General features: G+C 43.3%; 1 protein-coding gene across 5 annotated transcripts in view; it reads right to left on the minus strand.

Moving 5' to 3' along the window:
- The window catches only part of LOC144600260 (slit homolog 3 protein-like), a 595,019-nt gene that overhangs the window by 120,245 nt on the left and 452,361 nt on the right, over positions 1-22,413 (minus strand). For all 5 annotated transcript variants that reach the window (XM_078411831.1, XM_078411833.1, XM_078411834.1 and 2 more), the window contains 3 exons: positions 19,849-19,920; positions 17,432-17,575; positions 16,135-16,298 (listed from right to left, as the gene is read on the minus strand). In XM_078411831.1, coding sequence (XP_078267957.1) covers positions 16,135-16,298; positions 17,432-17,575; positions 19,849-19,920 — 380 coding nt within the window. The remainder of the gene's footprint in view (positions 1-16,134; positions 16,299-17,431; positions 17,576-19,848; positions 19,921-22,413) is intronic.

Raw genomic sequence — 22,413 nt, forward strand, 5'->3', positions numbered from 1 at the left:
AGTAAAGAAGTTCCCCCTCATGTTACCCCTAAACCTTTGTCCCTCAATTCTGAAGCTATGTCCCCTTGTTGGAATCTTCCCCACTCTCAAAGGGAAAAGCCTACCCACGTCAACTCTGTCCGTCCCTCTCATAATTTTAAAAACCTCTATCAAGTCCCCCCTCAACCTTCTACGCTCCAAAGAATAAAGACCCAACCTGTTCAACCTCTCTCTGTAGCCTAAGTGCTGAAACCCAGGCAACATTCTAGTAAATCTCCTCTGTACCCTCTCCATTTTGTCGACATCCTTCCTATAATTTGGCGACCAGAACTGCACACCATACTCCAGATTCGGCCTCACCAATGCCCTGTACAATTTCAACATTACATCCCAACTTCTATACTCGATGCTCTGATTTATAAAGGCAAGCATACCAAACGCCTTCTTCACCACCCTATCCACATGAGATTCCACCTTCAGGGAACAATGCACAGTTATTCCCAGATCCCTCTGTTCCACTGCATTCCTCAATTCCCTACCATTTACCCTGTACGTCCTATTTTGATTTGTCCTACCAAAATGCAGCACCTCACACTTATCAGCATTAAACTCCATCTGCCATCTTTCAGCCCACCCTTCCAAAAGGCCCAAGTCTCTCTGTAGACTTTGAAAATCTACCTCACTATCAACTACTCCACCTATCTTAGTATCATCTGCATATTTACTAATCCAATTTGCCACACCATCATCCAGATCATTAATGTAAATGACAAACAACAGTGGACCCAACACAGATCCTTGGGGCACTCCACTGGACACTGGCCTCCAACCTGACATACAATTTTCAACCGTTACCCTCTGGTATCTCCCATTCAGCCATTGTTGAATCCATCTTGCAACCTCACTATTAATACCCAACGATTTAACCTTCTTAATCAACCTTCCATGTGGAACCTTGTCAAATGCCTTACTGAAGTCCATATAGACAACATCCACAGCCTTGCCCTTATCAATTTCCCTGGTAACCTCTTCAAAAAATTCAAGAAGATTAGTCAAACATGACCTTCCAGGCACAAATCCATGTTGACTGTTTCTAATCAGGCCTTGATTATCCAAATAATTATATATATTGTCCCTAAGTATCTTTTCCATTAATTTTCCCACCACAGACGTCAAACTAATAGGTCTATAATTGCTAGGTTTACTTTTAGAACCTTTTTTAAACAAAGGCACAACATGCGCAATGCGCCAATCTTCCGGCACCATCCCTGTTTCTAATGACGTTTGAAATATTTCCGTCATAGCCCCTGCTATTTCTGCACTAACTTCCCTCAATGTCCTAGGGAATATCCTATCAGGACCTGGAGACTTATCCACTTTTATATTCTTCAAAAGTGTCCGTACCTCCTCTTCTTTAATCATCCTAATTTCCATCACTACTCTACTTGTTTCGCTTACCTCACATAATTCAATATCCTTCTCCTCGGTAAATACCGAAGAAAAGAAATTGTTTAATATCTCCCCCATTTCTTCCGGCTCAGCACATAGCTGTCCACTCTGACTCTCTAATGGACCAATTTTATCCCTCACTATCCTTTTGCTATTGACATATCTGTAGAACCCCTTGGGGTTTACTTTTACATTACTTGCCAAAGCAGCCTCATATCTTTTTTTCGCTTTTCTAATTTCCTTTTTAAGATTCCTTTTACATTCTTTATATTCCTCAAGAACCTCATTTACTCCCTGCCGCTTATATTTATTGTATATCTCCCTCTTTTTCCGAACCAAGTGTCCAATTTCCCTGGAAAACCACGGCTCTTTCAAATTATTATTCTTTCCTTTCCACCGAACAGGGACATAAAGACTCTGTACTCTCAAAATTTCACCTTTAAATATCCTCCATTTCTCTATTATATCCTTTTCATAAAACAACAATTTCCATTTCACTCCTTTTAAATCCTTTCTCATCTCCTCAAAATTAGCTTTTCTCCAATCCAAAATCTCAACCCTTGGTCCAGATTTGACCTTCTCCATAATGATATTGAAACTAATGGCATTATGATCACTAGACCCAAAGTGCTCCTCAACACATACCTCCGTCACCTGACCCATCTCATTTCCTAACAGGAGGTCCAACACTGCCCCATCTCTGGTAGGCACCTCTACGTATTGCTGCAAAAAACTATCCTGCACACATTTTACAAACTCCAAACCATCCAGCCCTTTAACAGAATGTGATTCCCAGTCTATATACGGAAAATTGAAATCACCCACAATCACCACTCTGTGCTTACTACTAATATCTGCTATCTCCTTACATATTTGCTCTTCCAATTCTCGTTCCCTATTTGGCGGTCTATAATACACCCCTATAAGTGTTGCTAAACCTTTCTCATTTCTGAGTTCCACCCAAACAGCCTCCTTAATCGAGCCTTCTAGTCTGTCCTGCCAAAGCACTGCTGTGATATCCTCCCTGACAAGCAATGCAACACCCCCACCTCTTGCCCCTCCGATTCTAACGTTTATATTCTGTGCCCTGACCTATGAAGCCAACCCTGCCATTTATCTACTTCACCATCCCATTAACGTGTTGTAACACTCAAATTAGTGTGGACTTGTACCTCTATGTCTCTCTGATCAACATTACTTAGTGTTTTACCATTTACTGTATATGTCCAACTTCGATTTGACTTTTGAAAATGCAACATGCAACATTGATTTAATTCCATCTGCCACTGGTCTGCCCAAATTTCCACCTGCTGAAATATACCACTGCAGCCGTGAACAATTATGAGACAGTGTGCAAGAAAGTGATGGAGAGCATCGTAGCATGCAGTCAGGGAAGACGCCTCTCAATGTCAAGTGTTTGTAGGAATCGCTGAGAGCTTCAGGCTCCTAGGCATAAATACTACCAACAATCTGGCGTGCACCAACCACACTGAACAGACAGCCAACCAAGCACACCAGCACCTCTGCTCCCTAAGGAAACTGAGAACATTTGGCATGTCTCCAATGACTCTTACAAACTCCCGCAGCTGAATAGAAAGCATACTATTGGGTTGGTCTGGGAACAGCTCTGCCCAAGGACAGAAGAAATTGCAGAACGTTGTGATGTGGTCCATCACACAAACCAGACTCCCCACCATTGACTTCATCTATACTTCACTCTGCCTCAGGAAAGCAGCCAAAATAATCAAGGAAATGTCCCACCCTGGTCATTCCTTCACTCAGTTCTCATCGGGCAGATGATACAAAAGCTTAAAAGGTCAGGCAGCATCTAGGAGAGAGGGAATGGGTGACGTTTCGGGTCGAGACCCTTCTTCAGCTTAAAAGTGTGTATCATCGGACTTGTGAACTGCTTCATCCCCCTGTTATTAGGCTTCTGAACAGTATTCCATATCCCTTTCCTTGGTGAATACAGATGAGTGTATTCATTTAAAACTCTGCCCGCAATAATTGACCTCAGGCAGAAATATCCTTCCTGCCACTGATGAATTCTCTGCTGAGAATTCACTGATCCATTATTCCAGTAAGGTCGGGAAGAAGCTGTCATCAGGCTAGTGTGCTTTGTAAAACAAATGGTGCTGTCACCTACTAAATAGATGGAAAAATTAAACTACTCAGAAAGGCCAAGGCAAATTCACATAAATTCACACAGGCATCTCGTACGTAGGCATCTGTGTACTGAGGAACATCTTCAGCAACAGACTGGTCCCACCAAGATGCAGCACAGAACGCCACAGGAGATCCTTCTTCCCTGTGGCTATCAAACTTTACAACTCTCTCCCTTCTGTCGTGGGGTAGACTGAGACTGAGACTGACCCCCCCCTCCCCCCCCGCCAATCTTTGCACATCCCCCAAGCCTTTCCACTCATCACTTTAATTTCATGTTTCATGTATTTTGTGTTTTATGACTATGGGCAGATCAATTTCCCCCCTGGGATAAATAAAGTTCTATCATATCGTATCGTACCATATCGAGTACAACTCAACTACATCAATCTCACCATAAGAATCTGCACAACACCGTCTACATTCACACAGTAGAAGCAGGGAACTGCAGATGATGGTTTACAAAAATAGACACAAAGTGCCGGAGTAACTCAGTGGGCCAGGCAGCATCCTTGGAGAACATGGCTATGTGATATTTCAGGTCAGGACCTTTCTTCAGATTGATTGTTGGGGAGGGGGGGGGGGGGGGGGGGGGGGGGGAGATGAAGAGAGTAAGGGTAGAGTAAAGTGTGGCAGTTAATAGGTGAACTCAGGCGAGGGAGGTTTTTGATTAAAAAATGGGGGGTCTGTGGGAGAAAGGGGAGGGGGATGGGTGGGTTAGTTGTTAGAGTGAATTCCACAACTTGTGGTTACATATTCATACTGTTGTAAGCTATCCAAGCGGAATGACTTGGAGGGGATTCAATGTTCACACCATTGGGTTGTAAGCTACCAATGTAAAGATATGATACAGTTGTGGATTTGAGGTGCTGTTCCTCCAGTTCATCTTCCAATCTACCTTAACACACCCCGATAGATCAGATGTTTACCAAACCATGTTGTGGACATGACAACCTTCCTATCACAGTGCCTGATACTGCACACTCGTGCTGACGTTGTAATTGGGAAACACAATGAGAACGTTTGAAGCGCTCAGTAGGTCAAATTTATGCTTTCCTTTTGTTTCATTCCTTGGTATATCCAACCTCACTGTAACAATCATGTATAATATAACCGTTCTCCACAATTTCTGATATCACATATCCATTAATGACGTAATTCAGTATAACACATCTTTATAATAATATCCACCGATATAATAAATCTGTCAGATGAATAATCTGTAATGATACAGTGTAATCCATTCTTCTGTATAACATTTCCCAATGGAATGGATCATTCTCTGTAACAACCTAATATAATGCATGAACTCTACAATGCCTCTTGAAGCTTATGGTTCCTGTGTTGTAGATAATATTTTCCTTGAAACAACCCAGTATTATAGAAAGAGAAAATTCAATGCAATTTGAGTGTGCAAAGACACACTTGGGATTTATAAATAGATTGATTTTTTTAACAGAATACAGAAGTGGTGTCTGTCCAGGGATTTCAGGAACGATGTCAGAAGCAGGTTAGTTTAATTAAGCTAATGTAGAAAATTAATGCTATGAAGCAGCTGGGACGATCAGGTGACCAGTGTCTGGGCAGTCACCATTGGAAACAATATTACCATAAATTTCAGAATGAATCACTGCACTCAGTTTGTAGTTGTGTCAGTGACTATAATTAAGACCCATGTTTGCAGGATCTCACCTATACAAAAGGCACTGGTTCAGTTAGGTTTAATGAGTTATAAAACCGAGTTGGTTTATCAGAAAAAAATTAGATGCAGATACTGTGAATACATTATTCCACATTTAAGGCATCATGATAATGGCCAATAAATGGTTCTCTTGAGAGTGATTTAAATGAGTTCCAACTCTTAATCTTGAGTGCCCATGGCGCCTCAGTCAAATGGTTCAGAGTTTTCTCAATTTAAGTTGTAGAATGCTGTATCTGCACAGTGGCGCAGCGGTAGAGTTGCTGCCTTACAGCGAATGCAGCGCCGGAGACTCAGGTTCGATCCTGATTATAGGCGCCGTCTGTACGGAGTTTGTACGTTCTCCCCGTGACCTGCGCGGGTTTTCTCCAAGATCTTCGGTTTCCTCCCACACTCCAAAGACGTACAGGTTTGTAGGTTAATTGGCTGGGCAAATGTAAAAATTGTCCCTAGTGGGTGTAGGATAGTGTTAGTGTGCGGGGATCGCTGGGCGGCGTGGACCCGGTGGGCCGAAGGGCCTGTTTCTGCGCTGTATCTCTAAATCTAAAAAATCTAAAATCTTCATCTGAAGCAGCAGAATTCCAATTCCAAGTTGAACAGTATGGATTGTGGAGTACTGGATACCTTTCCAAGAGGCCCACTTGAATTCCAATTATTTTGGGCTTCTCAATGGGCGACTCCAAATTCAAATTTCACCCTTGACTTGCATTTCAACTCAACTACTCTCAGTGGGCAGGTTGCAACCAAAAGAGCTTGCTCGGATGGAAATACCAGAAATCTCTTGCTATGATCCACCAAATATCAGTTATTCGCGGAACTTCCAGGGTGCGACAGGGAAAATGCACCTGACTGAAAATACATTACCCCCTGTGTGCGTATTATATAAAAAAATAAAAGGTACAGCTGCTGAATACCCAAAGAGATTCAAATTGGGCCAAAGTTGAGTATTTGAAAGTAAACACCACATGGCTCAGTTTCAATAAATTTGCAAGTCAATTTGAAGTTAAACTTCTCCACATAACACCAATCCCATACCCCATGCACTGCTCTGAGAAATTAGTTCCACATCTTCTCACTGGTTTCTAAAGTAGGGTGTCCAAAACTCGATAGGCTACTCCAAACTAATCCTGAATAAATGATGCACATCATAACTTTTGTACCCTGTGATCATGCCATCTCTTAATGGAATGGCATGTGTTATTTATTCATATATTTCTGTTTTTCATAAATTAACCACTGTTGTGCTGATGCCGAACAGCTCCAGCCGCCCAGTTTCAATCCCGACTCCCATGCTGAGTGTGGGGAGTATTCACATTCCCCGTGTGGCTGTGTCACCTTCTGCATGGTGTTTCGGTTTCCTCCCCCATCCCAACGATGTGTGGGTTCATAAGTAACTTGGCCACTGCATATTATGCCTAGGTATTTATTTCACAAAATGCTGGAGTAACTCAGCAGGTCAGGCAGCATCTCTTAGGCAAATTATGCCTGTGAGTTGCAGGATCTGGGAGAGAAATGTGGAGACACCTTAGGTTGCGGATAAATGTAATAAAAACATAGAAACATAGAAAATAGGTGCAGGAGTAGGCCATTCGGCCATTCGAGCCTGCACCGCCATTCAATATGATCATGGCTGATCATCCAACTCAGTATCCCGTACCTGCCTTCTCTCCATACCCCCCGATCCCTTTAGCCACAAGGGCCACATCTAACTCCCTCTTAAATATAGCCAATGAACTGGCCTCAACTACCTTCTGTGGCAGAGAATTCCACAGATTCACCACTCTCTGTGTGAAAAAAAACTTTCTCATCTCGGTCCTAAAAGACTTCCCCCTTATCCTTAAACTGTGACCCCTTGTTCTGGACTTCCCCAACATCGGGAACAATCTTCCTGCATCTAGCCTGTCCAACCCCTTAAGAATTTTGTAAGTTTTTATAAGATCCCCCCTCAATCTTCTAAATTCCAGCGAGAAATAAGATTACTCAGTGAACCGACACAGAATCAATGGTTAAAATAGTCCCTTCTATGTTGTTTGGAAATATGGTAAACAAAGTAAAAATGATTGCTAAATAACCTTTTGATTTAGTCTTTAAGAAACTCCATGAATAGATAGCTGCCTCTCTTATGATGGTTGATTTTCTAGCTTTACAAACAATTTATATACAGTTATATATAAATAATATACAGTTGATATATTTGCATAGAAAATGAATGAACACTACAAAAAGGAAGTGGAAGCTGACAATTGTAACATTGATAGATGCAAAAAGCTGGAGTAACTCAGCGGGTCAGGCAGCATTTCTGGAGGGAAGGCAAGGGTAACGTTTCGGGTCGAGACCCTTCTTCAGTAACATTGACTTAGGAGGAGAAGAAAATGCAAGATAATATAAAGATAAACTGGTATCTAGATCAGAACTGCTTAATGATCTACTGAAAATCTCCTCAAGGTATGCCTACTTTGAAGAGGTTTTCCTCCTCCCTCTGAAGGGAGTTCTATGAGATCCTGTCTCACTGCTCCCCCTCTGCGTTTCTTACTGCGCTCCTGCTCTACAACCATGTTCTGACCCGGACTCGCAAACACAGCCTCGTGTGTTTCTCAGCACTTGCCTGCACTGCAATCATGTACCATGTGGCTTCCAGCCTTCCCAGTTTGAGCCAAACCAAGATTTCAGGTACTTACACTCTATCATCTGCTTCTGAAGGAGAGACCCAATGCAAAACATCACCCATCCATGTTCTCCAGAGATGCTTCCCGACCCGCTGAGTTACTCCAGCACTTTATGTCTTTTCTTAAATTGGAACCCTTTCTCCCCCACTGGCCTTTGTCCAACCATCTGCCTATCAAAAACACATCTCGCCTGTGTTCACCTACTACCTGCATGCTTTATCTTGTCCATCTAGCTTTTTTCACCCCCACCTCCCCCTATAATCAATCCTAAGTAGGGTCCCAACCTGAAATGTCACTTATTCATGTTCTCCAGAGATGCTGCCCTTTCTGTTGAGTTATTCCAGCGCTTTGTGTCTTTTTATAAAGTGGTATCTAGTTGGCTGAAGATGGGGTAAATACTAGAGAGACTGGAATCGGAAGCGTGAATGTTCAAGGAAGAATGGGAAGTTATTGTAGAGTTGGAAGGAATGATCTTTAAGATGATACAAAGAAAGCACCATAGTTCATTTTATAAAGCCCAGTAAATAAAATCTTTTGAAGAATTGCTATTGAATGCTAATGATCTGAGGTTTCTCTGTTTATACAATCATTGTGGTCCGTGAGTGCTCAGTGGATTAAAACCAGGGAAAGTAAAATATTCCCTCTGATATCCACTCTCAATTAGACTTCATTAAGGCTTGACAGAAGAGCTTATGGGAGGTCTAAATGCTAAGGGAGGACAGGCAAGGAATCAGTTGAATAGTCTGCAAAAACTATTTGCCTCAGCTCACACTTGAAGAATTGTCTTATTCAGAGGGTTGAACAGTTGTCACCACCAGTTAAACAATATGAGTTCATGATTTTAAGGGAAGGGGGGTTAGAAAGAGTAACATTATTGAGTCAGGTGCCTGCAACTAATTCCAATTCACTCCAAATTAGCACTCAATGGAATGGACAAGATCATAGACATTAAGACCTTAAGACATGGGAGCAGAATCAGGCCATTTAGCCCTTCGAGTCTGCTCCACCATTTGATCATGACTGATTTACTTTTCCCTCTCAACCCCATTCTCCCGCCTCCCGCCTCCCCCCCCCCCCCCCCCCCCCCCAGAGCCTTTGATGCCCTTATCGATTTCTGCTTTAAAAATACTCAATGACTTACACAACCATCTGTGGCAATGAATTCAATCGATTCACTACCTTTTGGCTGCAGAAACTTCTCCTCAACTCCATTCTAAAGGTATGTACTTTTACAGAGAAGCAGTGCCTTCTGGTCCTAACCCCTCCCACTACTGGAAATAGCCTCTCCACATCCACTCTATCTCAGTCTTTCATTATTCGGTGGTGACACCAAGACCAATATTTGGCTGCATATCCACATGTTCTCTCTTTCACCTTGGTCTGCTCAGCATGAGTATTAAGTTCACACAAAATATTTCAAGGAATTATTTCTGTTTTTGATTCTTTTCTTTTCTTTAGCTCATGTTGTAAAATTGTGATTTAATACAAACAACTAACTAATCAGCCTTGCAGACCAAGGTTGACATGCGGCGTTTTCTGATTACATTCACACTGCCACGATTTGAATTTCATGTCAAAATGGACCTGTGTTTTAAAATCCAAGGTGATTTCAGAGTTTGTTTGAAAGTCTTTGTCAACTTGCCCCAGTCCTGGAACATTGTGTGATACATCGATGGCAAAGCACACAGGACCACACAGGAACAGTTAGTTTCATTTGCCTTCCATACTCAGTCACGTTATTTGTGAATCAGGTAACTTAAGCCTCAAAAGGAAAATTGAACTCAATCTGCTTTGCCACAAATTACCAAAAGGAGTCTCAATCAGTCTACCAAACATTTTATATGTCTGCACTGATGCAAGTTCCCAGAATATAAAACAAACAGGAGAATATGCAGAAACAAAGAAATGTGGATGCTGGTTAATGCACAAAAGGATACAAAGTGCTGCTGTAAATCAACAGGTCAGGCAGCATCTCTGGAGAACATAGGATAGGTGACTTTTTGGGTAAACGTTTCAGACTGATTAGTCTGAAGAAGGGTCTCAATCTGAAATGTCACTTATCCAGAGATGCTGCCTGCCTGCTGCGTTACTCCAGCACTAAGTATCCTGTGCAGAATATGCACATCTTTCAGAGCCTCCTCAACCTCTCCTCTTGTCTGCTCTTCAATTGCAATTTACATTGGATACAGTTTCAATAAACCTTACTACTTTATCCAATGACTACAGCCAACATTCCTACATTTGGTCATTATTCATATATGAAAACTAAATATGAATAATGTGGCGATAATATAATAAAGAGGCTAAAAGTTGGCAAAGAAAAGTATCTTCAGCAAGCAAGTGCAAGGTGGAATATATATACCTCTAGTGTATACAGAGTGCTGCACATTCTTATGATTCATTTCAAGATTGCTTTCCCTACAATTAAAATTAGATCCAGAGATCCTGCTCTCTTGAAGAAAGCAGCTAACATCATCACATCAGCACATCCTCCGTATTAGAAACTCAATCTTACATGTAAAATATAGGAATGTGCAAGGGTGAAAAATGAATGTTTTTACTGCAAGGGGGATGTTTTAGAAATAATACAAATCTACCCATCCATTCTGCGTCTCATTTCCTTGAATACACAGAAGCCAGTGTGTAGATTGACCACAGAATTCAGGCTGAAGTCCAATTTGCCTTTATCAAAAAGGAAAATTACACAGAAACCAAAAACAAATTGTCTGATTACACAACGCATTGCTTAAATGTCACCGTAATGAGTTTCATTTAAACCAAAATAATAAACTTATTTTGAGTCTCATTTTAAATGTGCATTCTATTAATAATCCATCCTGTGATGAAACTAAACACTAAATTAAAGGAAGAAAAATGTTGCCGACTTTATCGCCAGAATCTGCCAACTCTAACCATACCGATGGGGGAAATGCTAAAACTGAAAATGACTTCTAGCTAGACCAGCCTCAAGCAATTTCTGTACTTTCTCACATGGCAGAGTTTCATTGCAGATACTGGCAAGCATGCAGTAAGCATCAGAAAGAATCCTCCAACTGGACCCCACTACAAAACATTAAACGGGACCCCCACTACTGACCACATCTTCCCATCCCCTCCCCTTTCTGCGTTCCGCAGAGACCGTTCCCTCCGTAAATCCCTGGTCCATTCGTCCCTTCCTACCCAAACCACCTCCTCCCCGGGCACTTTCCCCTGCAACCGCACGAGATGCAACACCTGTCCCTTTACCTCCCCCCTCAACTCCATCCAAGGACCCAAACAGTCTTTCCAGGTGAGACAGAGGTTCACCTGCACCTCCTCCAACCTCATCTATTGCATCCGCTGCTCTAGATGTCAACTTTCCTACATCGGCGAGACCAAACGCAGGCTCGGCGATCGTTTCACTCAACACCTTCGCTCAGTCCGCCTTAACCAACCTAATCTCCCGGTGGCTGAGCACTTCAACTCCCTCTTCCACTCCCAGTCTGTCATGGGCCTCCTCCAGTGCCATAGTGAGGCCCACCGGAAATTGGAGGAACAGCACCTCATATTTTGCTTGGGCAGCTTGCAGCCCAGCGGTATGAACATTGACTTCTCCAACTTTAGATAGTTCCTCTGTCCCTCTCTTCCCCTCCACCTTCCCAGTTCTCCCACTGTCTTCCTGTCTCCACCTATATCCTTTCTTTGTCCCGCCCCCCTGACATCAGTCTGAAGAAGGGTCTTGACCCGAAACGTCACCCATTCCCTCTCTCCTAGATGCTGCCTGACCTGCTGAGTTACTCCAGCATTTTGTGATACCTTCGATTTGTACCAGCATCTGCAGTTATTTTCCTACACACATCAGAAAGGACTCGAAGCCCATCTGTACCCAATCATTTGAGGCATGGATTGCAACAATTGCAAGTGCACTGGCATCAAATATAGAATTGACCAAACAATGCTACATAACATCAACAGCAGACCTGCCATCTCTGACTAACACAACAAATACTTTAGTCCTAAAAGTCAAGAGAAAATTATTAAAATTAATCATAATTTTTTCTACCAATGATCTTAATTTGATAAGCTATAGATTAGAAAAAAAATCCACAGGAACAATCCAAAGATTTTGGAGCCAGGGGGAAATTCCACCTGGAATTCAATGCCATTATGTCTATTGATAGCAAAACTACAGTGGCTAAGCAGAATACATCTGACTGGGCAATTCTGCCCCTGTACTAATATAACTCACTGGGACTGATTTCACATACATAAACTGTATTAAATTACTAACCTCCGCTCACTGCACTATGCAGGAGAAATTCATGCCATTTTTATCAAAGTTCTGTCGAGATGTGTTCAGTTTACTCCAGTTTGTTAGAAACTCATTTTACATTAATAGTGTGAACAAATGCTTAAATCAAAGCTAGTGATAAATGCGGTTGCTTTAGTTATGTAACACAATGCATGGCAGTCCTCAAATTGTGATTTCCAAACCTATCCATATTTCCGGCCTGTAAACTTGATCATATCTGTGGGGTAAAATCCATGCACTGAACAGTCTGCATCATTTGCAAAGAACTTTGTAGATCACTTTTCTGTCTGTTCTGAAATTAATCACTGTTGCAAGTACAATTGTGCTGTAAAAAACAGCTGTCCAACAGTACACCTGATATGCACTCACCTGGCCTGCAGTGAATCACCACCTTAAGCAGAAACGTTAAACACAAATATTTATTAAACTCATAAATATTCCATTGTTTCTATGAAAATCCAGCCCAGCTTCTACAAAGCTAAAGTTTTATGAATGAGTGATCTTAAAAACACATTGACAGCTCAACAGAGACTGTGGAACACAAAAATATGACACAACACCCTTTGTCATGAGATATTACAGTAATGAAATCAAACTGTAAATTTGTCATGTTTACAAATAATTTAAAAAATGATTACCGAAATAAAACATATTTCTTCTTTACTTTCTGGAACAATCTGTTTCTCCAAACTTTTTCACCCAGAGAGTTGTGAATCTGAGGAATTCTCTGGCACAAAAGGCAGCGGAGGCCAATTCATTGGATGTTTTCAAGAGAGTTAGAGTTAGAATCATGGGATATGGGGAAAAAGCAGGAACGGGGTAGTGATTTTGGAGGATCAGCCATGATCATATTGGCTCGGAGGGCCGAATGGCCTCCTCCTGCACCAATTTTCTATGTTTCCATGTTGGAGTAAAATAAAATAATCCTGATTGGTGTGGTAATGTAGTGATAGAGTTGGTATTTGAAGAAAGGAATTGACAGCTGAGTGTTAGTAGTGGTTCACCCAGCAAGAGAGCAGGCAATCACACGATGCACAGATGTACATCACAGCAAGAAAATCTGTCACAAAGTTGCTGTGCATTTGAACTTTTTAATTATCGGCGTTGCTTAATTGAGTAAACTCCTATTGGGTAAACTCCGAGCTGCTGCCTTTCATTAAGTTAGGACTTCAGTGCTAAACTAAGGTATAATTTGTACCTGATATCAAGATTTCCCCAGCTGAAGATTTCCCTCTTCAACACTACAAGAACGACAATTCAAACATATTTCATTAGCTGCAAAGTGCTTTTCAACATTAAGGTGTGGAAAGCCCTCTGTGAAAGTCACTCATTCATCTATTCAAAATGGAGCTTTATTGATTGAACTCATCACAACTCAAGAAGATAATTCCTAACTAGGGGGTGTTATTTTTGATCTAACAAAGCTTCATCAACAAGACAATCATCAACAAGAAACAATAACTCTGCTTCTCTCTCCGCTGATACTGTTTGAGCTGTCGAGTATTACAAAAATTTCATGTTTTACTTTAAAGGAATTTATTGTTTTGCAGAAGACCCTCATAAAGTCAGGGATAACACTTTAGAAATTCTATTGCCAAGTGAAATGCTAATGTGTGCTACATGATAAGGAGTTTTATTGAAAAATCTTTCACTAAAAGCAAATAGCTTTCTGTGTGAGTCTTTTACGACATTTGCCAGATTGCTCCTGGGTCCTCTGTATACCTGCAATGCGGTGCTTAGGCAGGCTGCTTGCCTTCATTGGTCACGGCATCGAGTAGAAGAGTCAGGAAGTCATGATGCAGCTTCACAGGACTTTGGTTAGGTTGCGCTTGAAGTATTGAAGTATTGCATGCACTTTTGGTTGTTCCATTGCAGAAAGGGTGTGGAGGCCTTGGAAAGGGTGCAGAGGGGTTTATCAAAATGATGATTTTTCAGTAAGAGAGTTGTGAATCTGTGGAATTCTCTGCCTCTGCCTCAGAAGGCAGGGAGGCCAATTCTCTGAATACATCCAAGAGAGAGCTAGATAGAGCTCTTAAGGATAGGGGAGTCAGGGGGTATGGGGAGAAGGCAGGAACGGGGTACTGATTGAGAATTATTAGCCATGATCACATTGAATGGCGGTGCTGACTCGAAGGGCCGAATGGCCTACTCCTGCACCTATTGTCTATTGATGCCTGGATTAGGGGGTATTAGCCACAGTTGGACAGATTTGGGTTGTTTTCTCTGGAATGGGTTGCAGGTTCGACCTGATAGAAGTGTATAAAATTATGAGAGGCATAGATCGGGTAGACAGTCCGAACCTGTTTTCCCAGGAGGGAAAAATCAAATGCTAGGTTTAAGGTGAGAGGGGCAAAGTTTAAAGATGTGCAGGGTGAGCTACTTGCACAGAGGGTGGTGGGTGCCTGCAATAGGCTGCCAGGGGTGGTGGTTGAGGCAAATGCAATAGTGCCAGAGTTTAACAGACTTTTGGATAGGCACATGGATATGCAGGGAATGGAGGGGTATAGACTATGTCTGGGCATCATGTTCGACACAGGCATGTGGACCAAGGCACCTGTTCTTGTTCTGTTGTGTTAATGTTCTGTGTAAATTCAGTAGTATCCACTGACAAACTATATATTTTGGATATCTCTTCTGCAAAATTCAATTGTGCTTCTGTGGCCCATGCCGAAGTAAGCAAGACAAATAAATGCAAGGCCTCCTTTAGTGAGGATGAATACCAAGGTATCTGGTTGAGCAGGCTTGTGGATGCTTGGAACCAGGACTAGTGGTTATCTTATTTCATGCTGCAGGATCTCTATCACTACCCTGTGATTATCTCCCTGCCAGACCACCTGAATGCTATCCCAAATTTGCTGCTGCTGTCATCGTGTGGCCTCACAATCCCTCATCCAGCTGTCCAGTGTGATGGCTGCCTCCTGCTCACCCTCCTCAACCCCACCTGACCTGCACACAGCTCTTAGCATCTAAATGCCCCTGCAGATGAGACTCTGACACTGCCAGACATCTTCCAACTCCAATCAACTGCCCCATGATCCACATGAGATCCCCCACTTACTCTGCACACAACATAACTGTGCAGTAGGGAGCCAAGTTGTGAAAAATACCCTGGACACCCCACCATTGATTTAGTTCTACACGTTTCTTTTCACTCATTGCTTAACCATGAGCTTGGTCTACCATTTGTTTTTCTATGTGTGAGCCATTGCTAGATTCCAAATCCCAGCCAGTTTCTTGACCAATGTGATTTTTTACATTTCTCAGTCTCACTTTTCCTTCTGCCATTTCCTCCCCAAGTTGACCTATTCAGTGATAACATCACTCTTTGTCGTTGGTCGATCATTAAAATAGTTAAACATTTTAAATGAACTAAGAAATGTTTTACTTCTAGTATCAATCTCTGAAAGGTTTTCTGTACCAAAAGGATCTGATCGTAAAAGAGAAAGAAGAAATGCCACTTCAAATTCTATCTGATAGAATCAAGCCATTAACCTTAATTATTACCCTCTGTCTTTTCCGTAATTCTTCCTTTAACTTAATAATGCTTCTTGAATTTAATTTGTGAAGATGATCCTGTTTCCTAATTACTCTTGTCCCAGACAAATTTAATTTGGCAATATTGGTAATTCTATTTTTTAAATATAAACATGTATTTCAACGCAACAATAACAAATCTCAGTGAAAGCAAAACCCACTCTGAGAAAGATGGATGGTACTTACCTTGCTGTGATTTCCATTTGTCCCTGTTTATGACTGGCTAGTGTAGCGATGCATCTGCATTGAACACTTGGTGCTAATTGAATTGTGCAGGACAAGCTTTGTGAAGACAAGGCTGCATAAATGGGTGTGATTTGGACGTACGGTTAGCTTCCTGAATCGGGGTTTACCTGAGCAGCGGAACTTCTTCCCCTTGATCTGGTTGATGCGTTTGTTGGCCAGACGCCGAGGGTTGCTGCATCGGGCACCGCTGGTTTCGATCGGGTTGTTGTGGAGGTAGTCACTCAGCCACCTCAGATGGCAGTCACAGACAAATGGGTTCTGAGCCAAATGGCTGCAATTAAACAGAATGAGGGGGAAGTAATTTAAAAAAAAACAAGCAAGTACAATGGTTTACAGTTCTACACATTTCTTTTCAGTCATTACTAAATCGTGAGCCAAGTCTACCATTGCTTTTCCATGTGAAAGCCAATCCCAGATGTTTGAACTTATAGAGGTACCAAGGACACAAGCCGACCCTGACATACAAGCTGGCCTATTGTGCCATCAAGCACCCATGTGCTCGAATCTCTCTCATTTAATTCTCCACACATTTCTATTACTTCCCCCATAGTTTCTACCACTCACCTGCACACCTGAAACAATTTACATTGGCCCGTTAATTTAACAACCTGCACATCTTTGGGATGTGGCAGCTAACAGGAATACCCAGAAGAAACCAGGCAGTAGGTTAACTAGCTGAAAATCCAAATATAAACCTGCAGCTACCGAGAATTTGTGATAAAAACAGAATACACCAAAAATGTCCAACAGGTTGGACAGTATCTGTGAAAAGAGAAGCAGTGTTAATGTGTCAGGAGCAAGACCCCTTGTTACCTCCATTAGCTGTGGCAATTGTCACCCTGTTTCTCCGGCAATTTTAATTTAAAGTTCCACTAACACATGGGAGCTCAATTAAAATCTGTAGAAATGCAATTAACAACATGTGGCACCATTTGGGTTGTCACTGATTCTGAGGCAAATTAACAACTATAAAGTGTAGCAAAAAATGCAGATGCTGGTTAAAATCGAAGGTAGACACAAAATGCTGGAATAACTCAGCGGGTCAGGCAGCATCTCGGGAGAGAAGGAATGGGTGACGTTTCGGTTTCGGGAAGGAATGGGAGACGCCATCGCTTTGTAATACTGGGTGTTGACTTGGAGGATGACAGAGAGGAGCATCAGTAGATTTACGTATCACACCTCTATCCCAACAATTTATCTTGTCCATAATTTAACTATAATCTTAATTTAATACATTATGCCTTTGGCTACAGCTATAAGAAAAATCTGATCCCTTCTATTCCATCAATATGGATTAAAATGATCCCTTATGATCATTCTATATGATCCCCTCTATTCCATCAATAAATAAATTTCTTATGTCAGAAAATGCCATTTGAATTCCCACCAGAACAGAATACATACAGTGTCTGGATGGACCGGAGAGGTGTAAACAGTCCTTTGGCAATCGTCTGCAGCTTGTTGTCATAGAGTGAAAGGAGATTGAGGTTCTGCAAGTCCTGGAAGGTATTCACTCTCAAACAGTTAATCTTGTTGGCATTTAGAAGACTGGGAAGTAAAGGTAGAAATGAGCACAATTAGATCCTATTCATTTTATTATTATGGGTAACTATATTTGCAAAGACATCATCGCGATACAAATTCTGTTACAACTGCAACACAACACCATTATCAGTTTCAATTACAGATACGAGTGCCATTCTGTGCAAGAATTGGATCTGAACTGCCCAATTAATTACATAAACCCTACACCAATGTTGAGCCTGCATTGTAAGTGATAATTTTATAGGCTGCCCTGATTTTTTACATTTCGCTCAATGGTGGCAAATTGCCTTTTAGCTGATCAGCATAAACTCTGTGCATAAAGTCCCGGTGTTTTTTTCCTTGCACAGGGACTAATGTAAGGTTTCATTGAGCAATGTTGGAGTATATCCAAATGTTGCTTCTTTTTGAGTTGAGGATATTCTTTCCCGAATGATTTAGTGATATAACATTTCACCTGAATTCCACAAATTAAAATTTCACAATGTCTTTGACAAGCCATTTTATTCCAGCCCAAAATTTTTAATGTTGAACTGGATATTATCAAAGTCAAAGTCAAAGTCAAAGTCAACTTTATTGTCAATTTCCAGTTAGTTTACACAGACAGAAAATCGATTATTTGAGTTACTCTGTTGATTGAGAACTTTAAATTATCTGTTGCATTGCACTTCCCCTCTCATGGCTCGACCATTTTTGTAAATGTGTAGATTTTGCTCTCAATTTGACTCACTGATATTGTGGTGCTCATATTGTGGAGGGCAATATGGAAATCTTTCATCCTATCTTTGTGTATATAATGCAAATTATTTTGAAAGATATTTCATTGTGGATCATTATTTTGAAAGATATTTCATTTTGAAAGATATATCATTATTTTCATATTTCATTATTTCATCCCTCTCTACAGTCAGAATGTCTGCCATTTGAATATGTTAATCTCAAAATTCCTTTTCAATTGTGACTTCTAATTTGCACATATTGGGACAGATCAACATCTATGATAAATGTATTTATTATAAAACATGAGGTGGCTATTTGGCCCATCAAGTCCATACTGACTCCCAACGGAACCTTCCCATCAGTCCCGTTCTCTTCTAATTTCCCTGAATTCATGCAGCCGACTCTCTCTCACATCCCCATTCTTTCTTTTAACACTTGCTGACACAGGGGCAATTTACAGTAGCCAATTAACTCACCAGAACATCTCTGGGATTTGGAAGGAAATGGGAGTAGTTGGTATGAGCCCATTTAGTCACAGAAAGATTGTGTAAACTCCACACAACAAACTCCCAATGGCAGGAATATATGTTGGTCATTGGAGCAGTGTGGCTGCAGTTCTAACTGCAGTGGTGAAAGCCCGGATACAGTGAATGTGGAGAAGATGTTTCCACTAGTAGGAGAGTCTAGGACCAGAGGCCACATCCTCAGAATAAAAGGACCTATGTTTAGAAAGATGAGAAGGAATTTCATAAATCAGAGGGTGGTGAATCTATGGAATTAATTGCTACAGACGGCTGTGAAGGCCAAGTCAATGGATATTTTTACGGTGGAGATGAACAGATTCTTGATTAGTGCGGATGTCAGGGGTTATGCGGTGAAGGCAGGAGAATGGGGTTGAGAAGGAATGATAGATCAGCCATGATTGATCTTGGTAAGCCTAAGGTTTGGCTGATGTCTCTAACAGTTTTATTCTTGTTTCTCAGTCTAATAATGGCTTCTTTGACTTGTTGATAAACAGCAATAAAAGTTTCCAAAGAAAAGACTGGAGGAAAGACTAGGTGCTGAGAGCTCTCTTATACCTGCATTAAGGAGGCAATTAAACACACCTGAGCAATTACATACACCTGTGAAGCCATGTGTCAAAAACATTATGGTGCCCTGAAATGGGAGGACTATGAATAAACACAGCTGTAATTTCTACATGGTGAAACCAAAATGTTTAAAAATACACTTTAATAAAATCTGACAATGTGCACTTTAACCACATGTGATTTTTTTCTATTACAAATCTCAAATTGTGAAGTACAGAGGCAAATAAATAAATGATGGGTCTTTGTCCCAAACATTATGGAGGGGGCTGTATGTCTCAGGTGGAAGTTGTAGCAAGGATGACTAACATGAAATTATAATTTAGCTTGTTGTGTGTCTAATGGATCTCACCATTCCTGATTTATTGAATCATTTTGAACAGGCAGCCAATTTCAGGAGCCTTAACATTACACAGAGTGCTGCAGATCTGTTTAACTTTCCAAATGAAACCAATGTGGAATGGTACTTACAGCAACTGGATCGATATCAGTCCATCGAAGAGGCCCTTGGGGAGCTCAGTAATCTTGTTTCCGTAGAGGACTCTAAAAACCACAAGAATGAAGACACATCTGTGAGGCATCAAGAACTCACATCAACACTAAACTAATTTATTCTGGATTAACCATGAAAGGTTTGGATGGCATATCGTTAATCTTCATTCTTATAACCTGAACTTGCACTATATAGTAGTTTGAACATAGAATTGTATCCCAAGAGTTGCATGGAGAACCAGAATCTAAGTCAAGATGGAAAATTGGCATTTAGTCGAGTTTTGAAGAGTTTTAAAGTTGATGTTGGAAGAGAATCAGACGAGGGAGAAGGTTTAACTGTGGGTTCAAAGCTGACACCAGAGGTGAGCACCCCTTGCTGATGCACAAGTGCGTGTATGCAAATTTAAAACACTCGCAGTTGAATAAAGAAGATCCCGCCATGCCATTTTGTAGGCAGCACAGAGGCACGGCTGGGAGAACTACTGCCTCACAGCGCCAGAGACCCGGATTTGAACCTGACTTCGGCTGCTGTCTGTGTGGAGATTGCATGTTCTCCCTGTGACCTTGTGGTTTGCCGTCGGGTGATCTTGTTTCCTTCCACATTCCAAATACGTGTGGGGATTGTAGGTTAAGTGGCCTCCGTAAATTGCTCCCTAGTGTGCAGGGAGCGGAGTGGGATAACATAGATCTAGTGTGATTGCCTTATCGATGGTCAGTCAAAGGGTATGTTTCTTTGCTGCATCTCTAAACTAAACTAAAGATGGGTCTCGACCCGAAACGTCACCCATTCCTTCTTTCCAGCGATGCTGCCTGTCCCGCTGAGTTACTCCAGCTTTTTGTGTCTATCTAAAGATTAGGGTATCACAAAATGCCGGGGTAACTCAGCAGGTCAGACAGCATCTAGGAGAGAGGGAATGGGTGATGTTTCGGGTCGAGACCCTTCTTCCTTTGTTAGAAGATTAGGGTAGTTATTCTCAATATTTATCCCTCACAAGAAGCTAGTGAAGCAGATTAACTCATGATTATTATCACCAAGCTTTTTTATGAAACTCTTGCTGTGCTTTGGTTGGCCATTAAATGCACTCCTACTTGCCGGGCCCGGCAGTCGCCCCTATGCAGTTGGGGAAGGGTTGGCGGGCACGGCGGCGGCGTGCCTGCGCAATTGTGGGAGGGTTGCCGTGCCCAGTGGCAGGACCGGCGCCCGTCCCAGCGTACCCCGTGCCTGACCTTCCTCCCGTGGTGAAAGAAGATGGCCGCTGGCAGGACGGACATGGGGCAGCGCCTTGCGGCCACTCTCCTGCTGCTGGCCGCCGCGATGGCCGCCCGGGGCCGGGGTGAGTGGCTCCCTCTCCCCTTTTCTCTCCCCCCCCCCACTGCCTCCCGCTGCTCACCGCCCGGTGCCCGTGTCCGCCCGTTGCTGTGCCCCCCGGCATGCAGCGAGCGGGTTGAGGCGGTGACCGTGGGCGTGCAGGGCTTCCAGGAGTACACGGAGAATCATCGCGCTAGCGCCGCAGGGCCGGTCGAGCTGGAGAAGCTAGACCGCGGCAGCCTGGTGGGTGGAGGCCCCAACCGGCCGCCCACAGCCCGCTCCCCCTGCTGCTCGATGCCGAGCACCGCCTGTACAGCCCTCTCCGCCTGTACCGCCCACACAGCCTGTACAGCCCGCTCCACCTGTACCGCCCACACAGCCTGTACAGCCCGCTCCACCTGCTGCTCGATGCCGAGCACCGCCTGTACCGCCCACACAGCCTGTACCGCCCTCTCCGCCTGTACCGCCCACACAGCCTGTACAGCCCTCTCCTCCTGCTGCTCAATGCCGAGCACCACCTGTTCCGCCCACACAGCCTGTACCGCCCACACAGCCTGTACAGCCCTCTCCTCCTGCTGCTCAATGCCGAGCACCACCTGTACCGCCCACACAGCCTGTACCGCCCACACAGCCTGTACCGCCCACACAGCCTGTACAGCCCGCTCCACCTGCTGCTCGATGCCAAGCACTGCATGTACCGCCTGTACAGCCCTCTCCGCCTGTACCGCCCACACAGCCTGTACAGCCCTCTCCTCCTGCTGCTCAATGCCGAGCACCACCTGTACCGCCTGCACCGCCTGTACCGCCCGCTCCCCCTGCTGCTCGATGCCGAGCACCGCCTGTACTGCCTGCACAGCCCGCTCCCCCCGCTCCCCCTCCCCCCGCTCCCCCCGCTCCCCCTCCCCCCGCTCCCCCCGCTCCCCCTGCTGCTCGATGCCGAGCACCACCTGTACCGCCTGCACAGCCCGCTCCCCCCGCTCCCCCCGCTCCCCCCGCTCCCCCCGCTCCCCCCGCTCCCCCCGCTCCCCCCGCTCCCCCCGCTCCCCCCGCTCCCCCCGCTCCCCCCGCTCCCCCCGCTCCCCCATTTTCTACACAAGCAAGTCTATTTTGGCTGGGGTGTGGAATTGATTTTGGAGGTGAGGTGGGGGATGGGGGAATTCGGAGGTCTGAAGAAGGGTCTCGACACAAAACATCACCCATTCCTTCTCTCCAGAGATGTTACCTGGCCCGCAGAG

This window comes from Rhinoraja longicauda, chromosome 14, assembly GCF_053455715.1.
Source record: "Rhinoraja longicauda isolate Sanriku21f chromosome 14, sRhiLon1.1, whole genome shotgun sequence".
Taxonomy (NCBI): domain Eukaryota; kingdom Metazoa; phylum Chordata; class Chondrichthyes; order Rajiformes; family Arhynchobatidae; genus Rhinoraja; species Rhinoraja longicauda.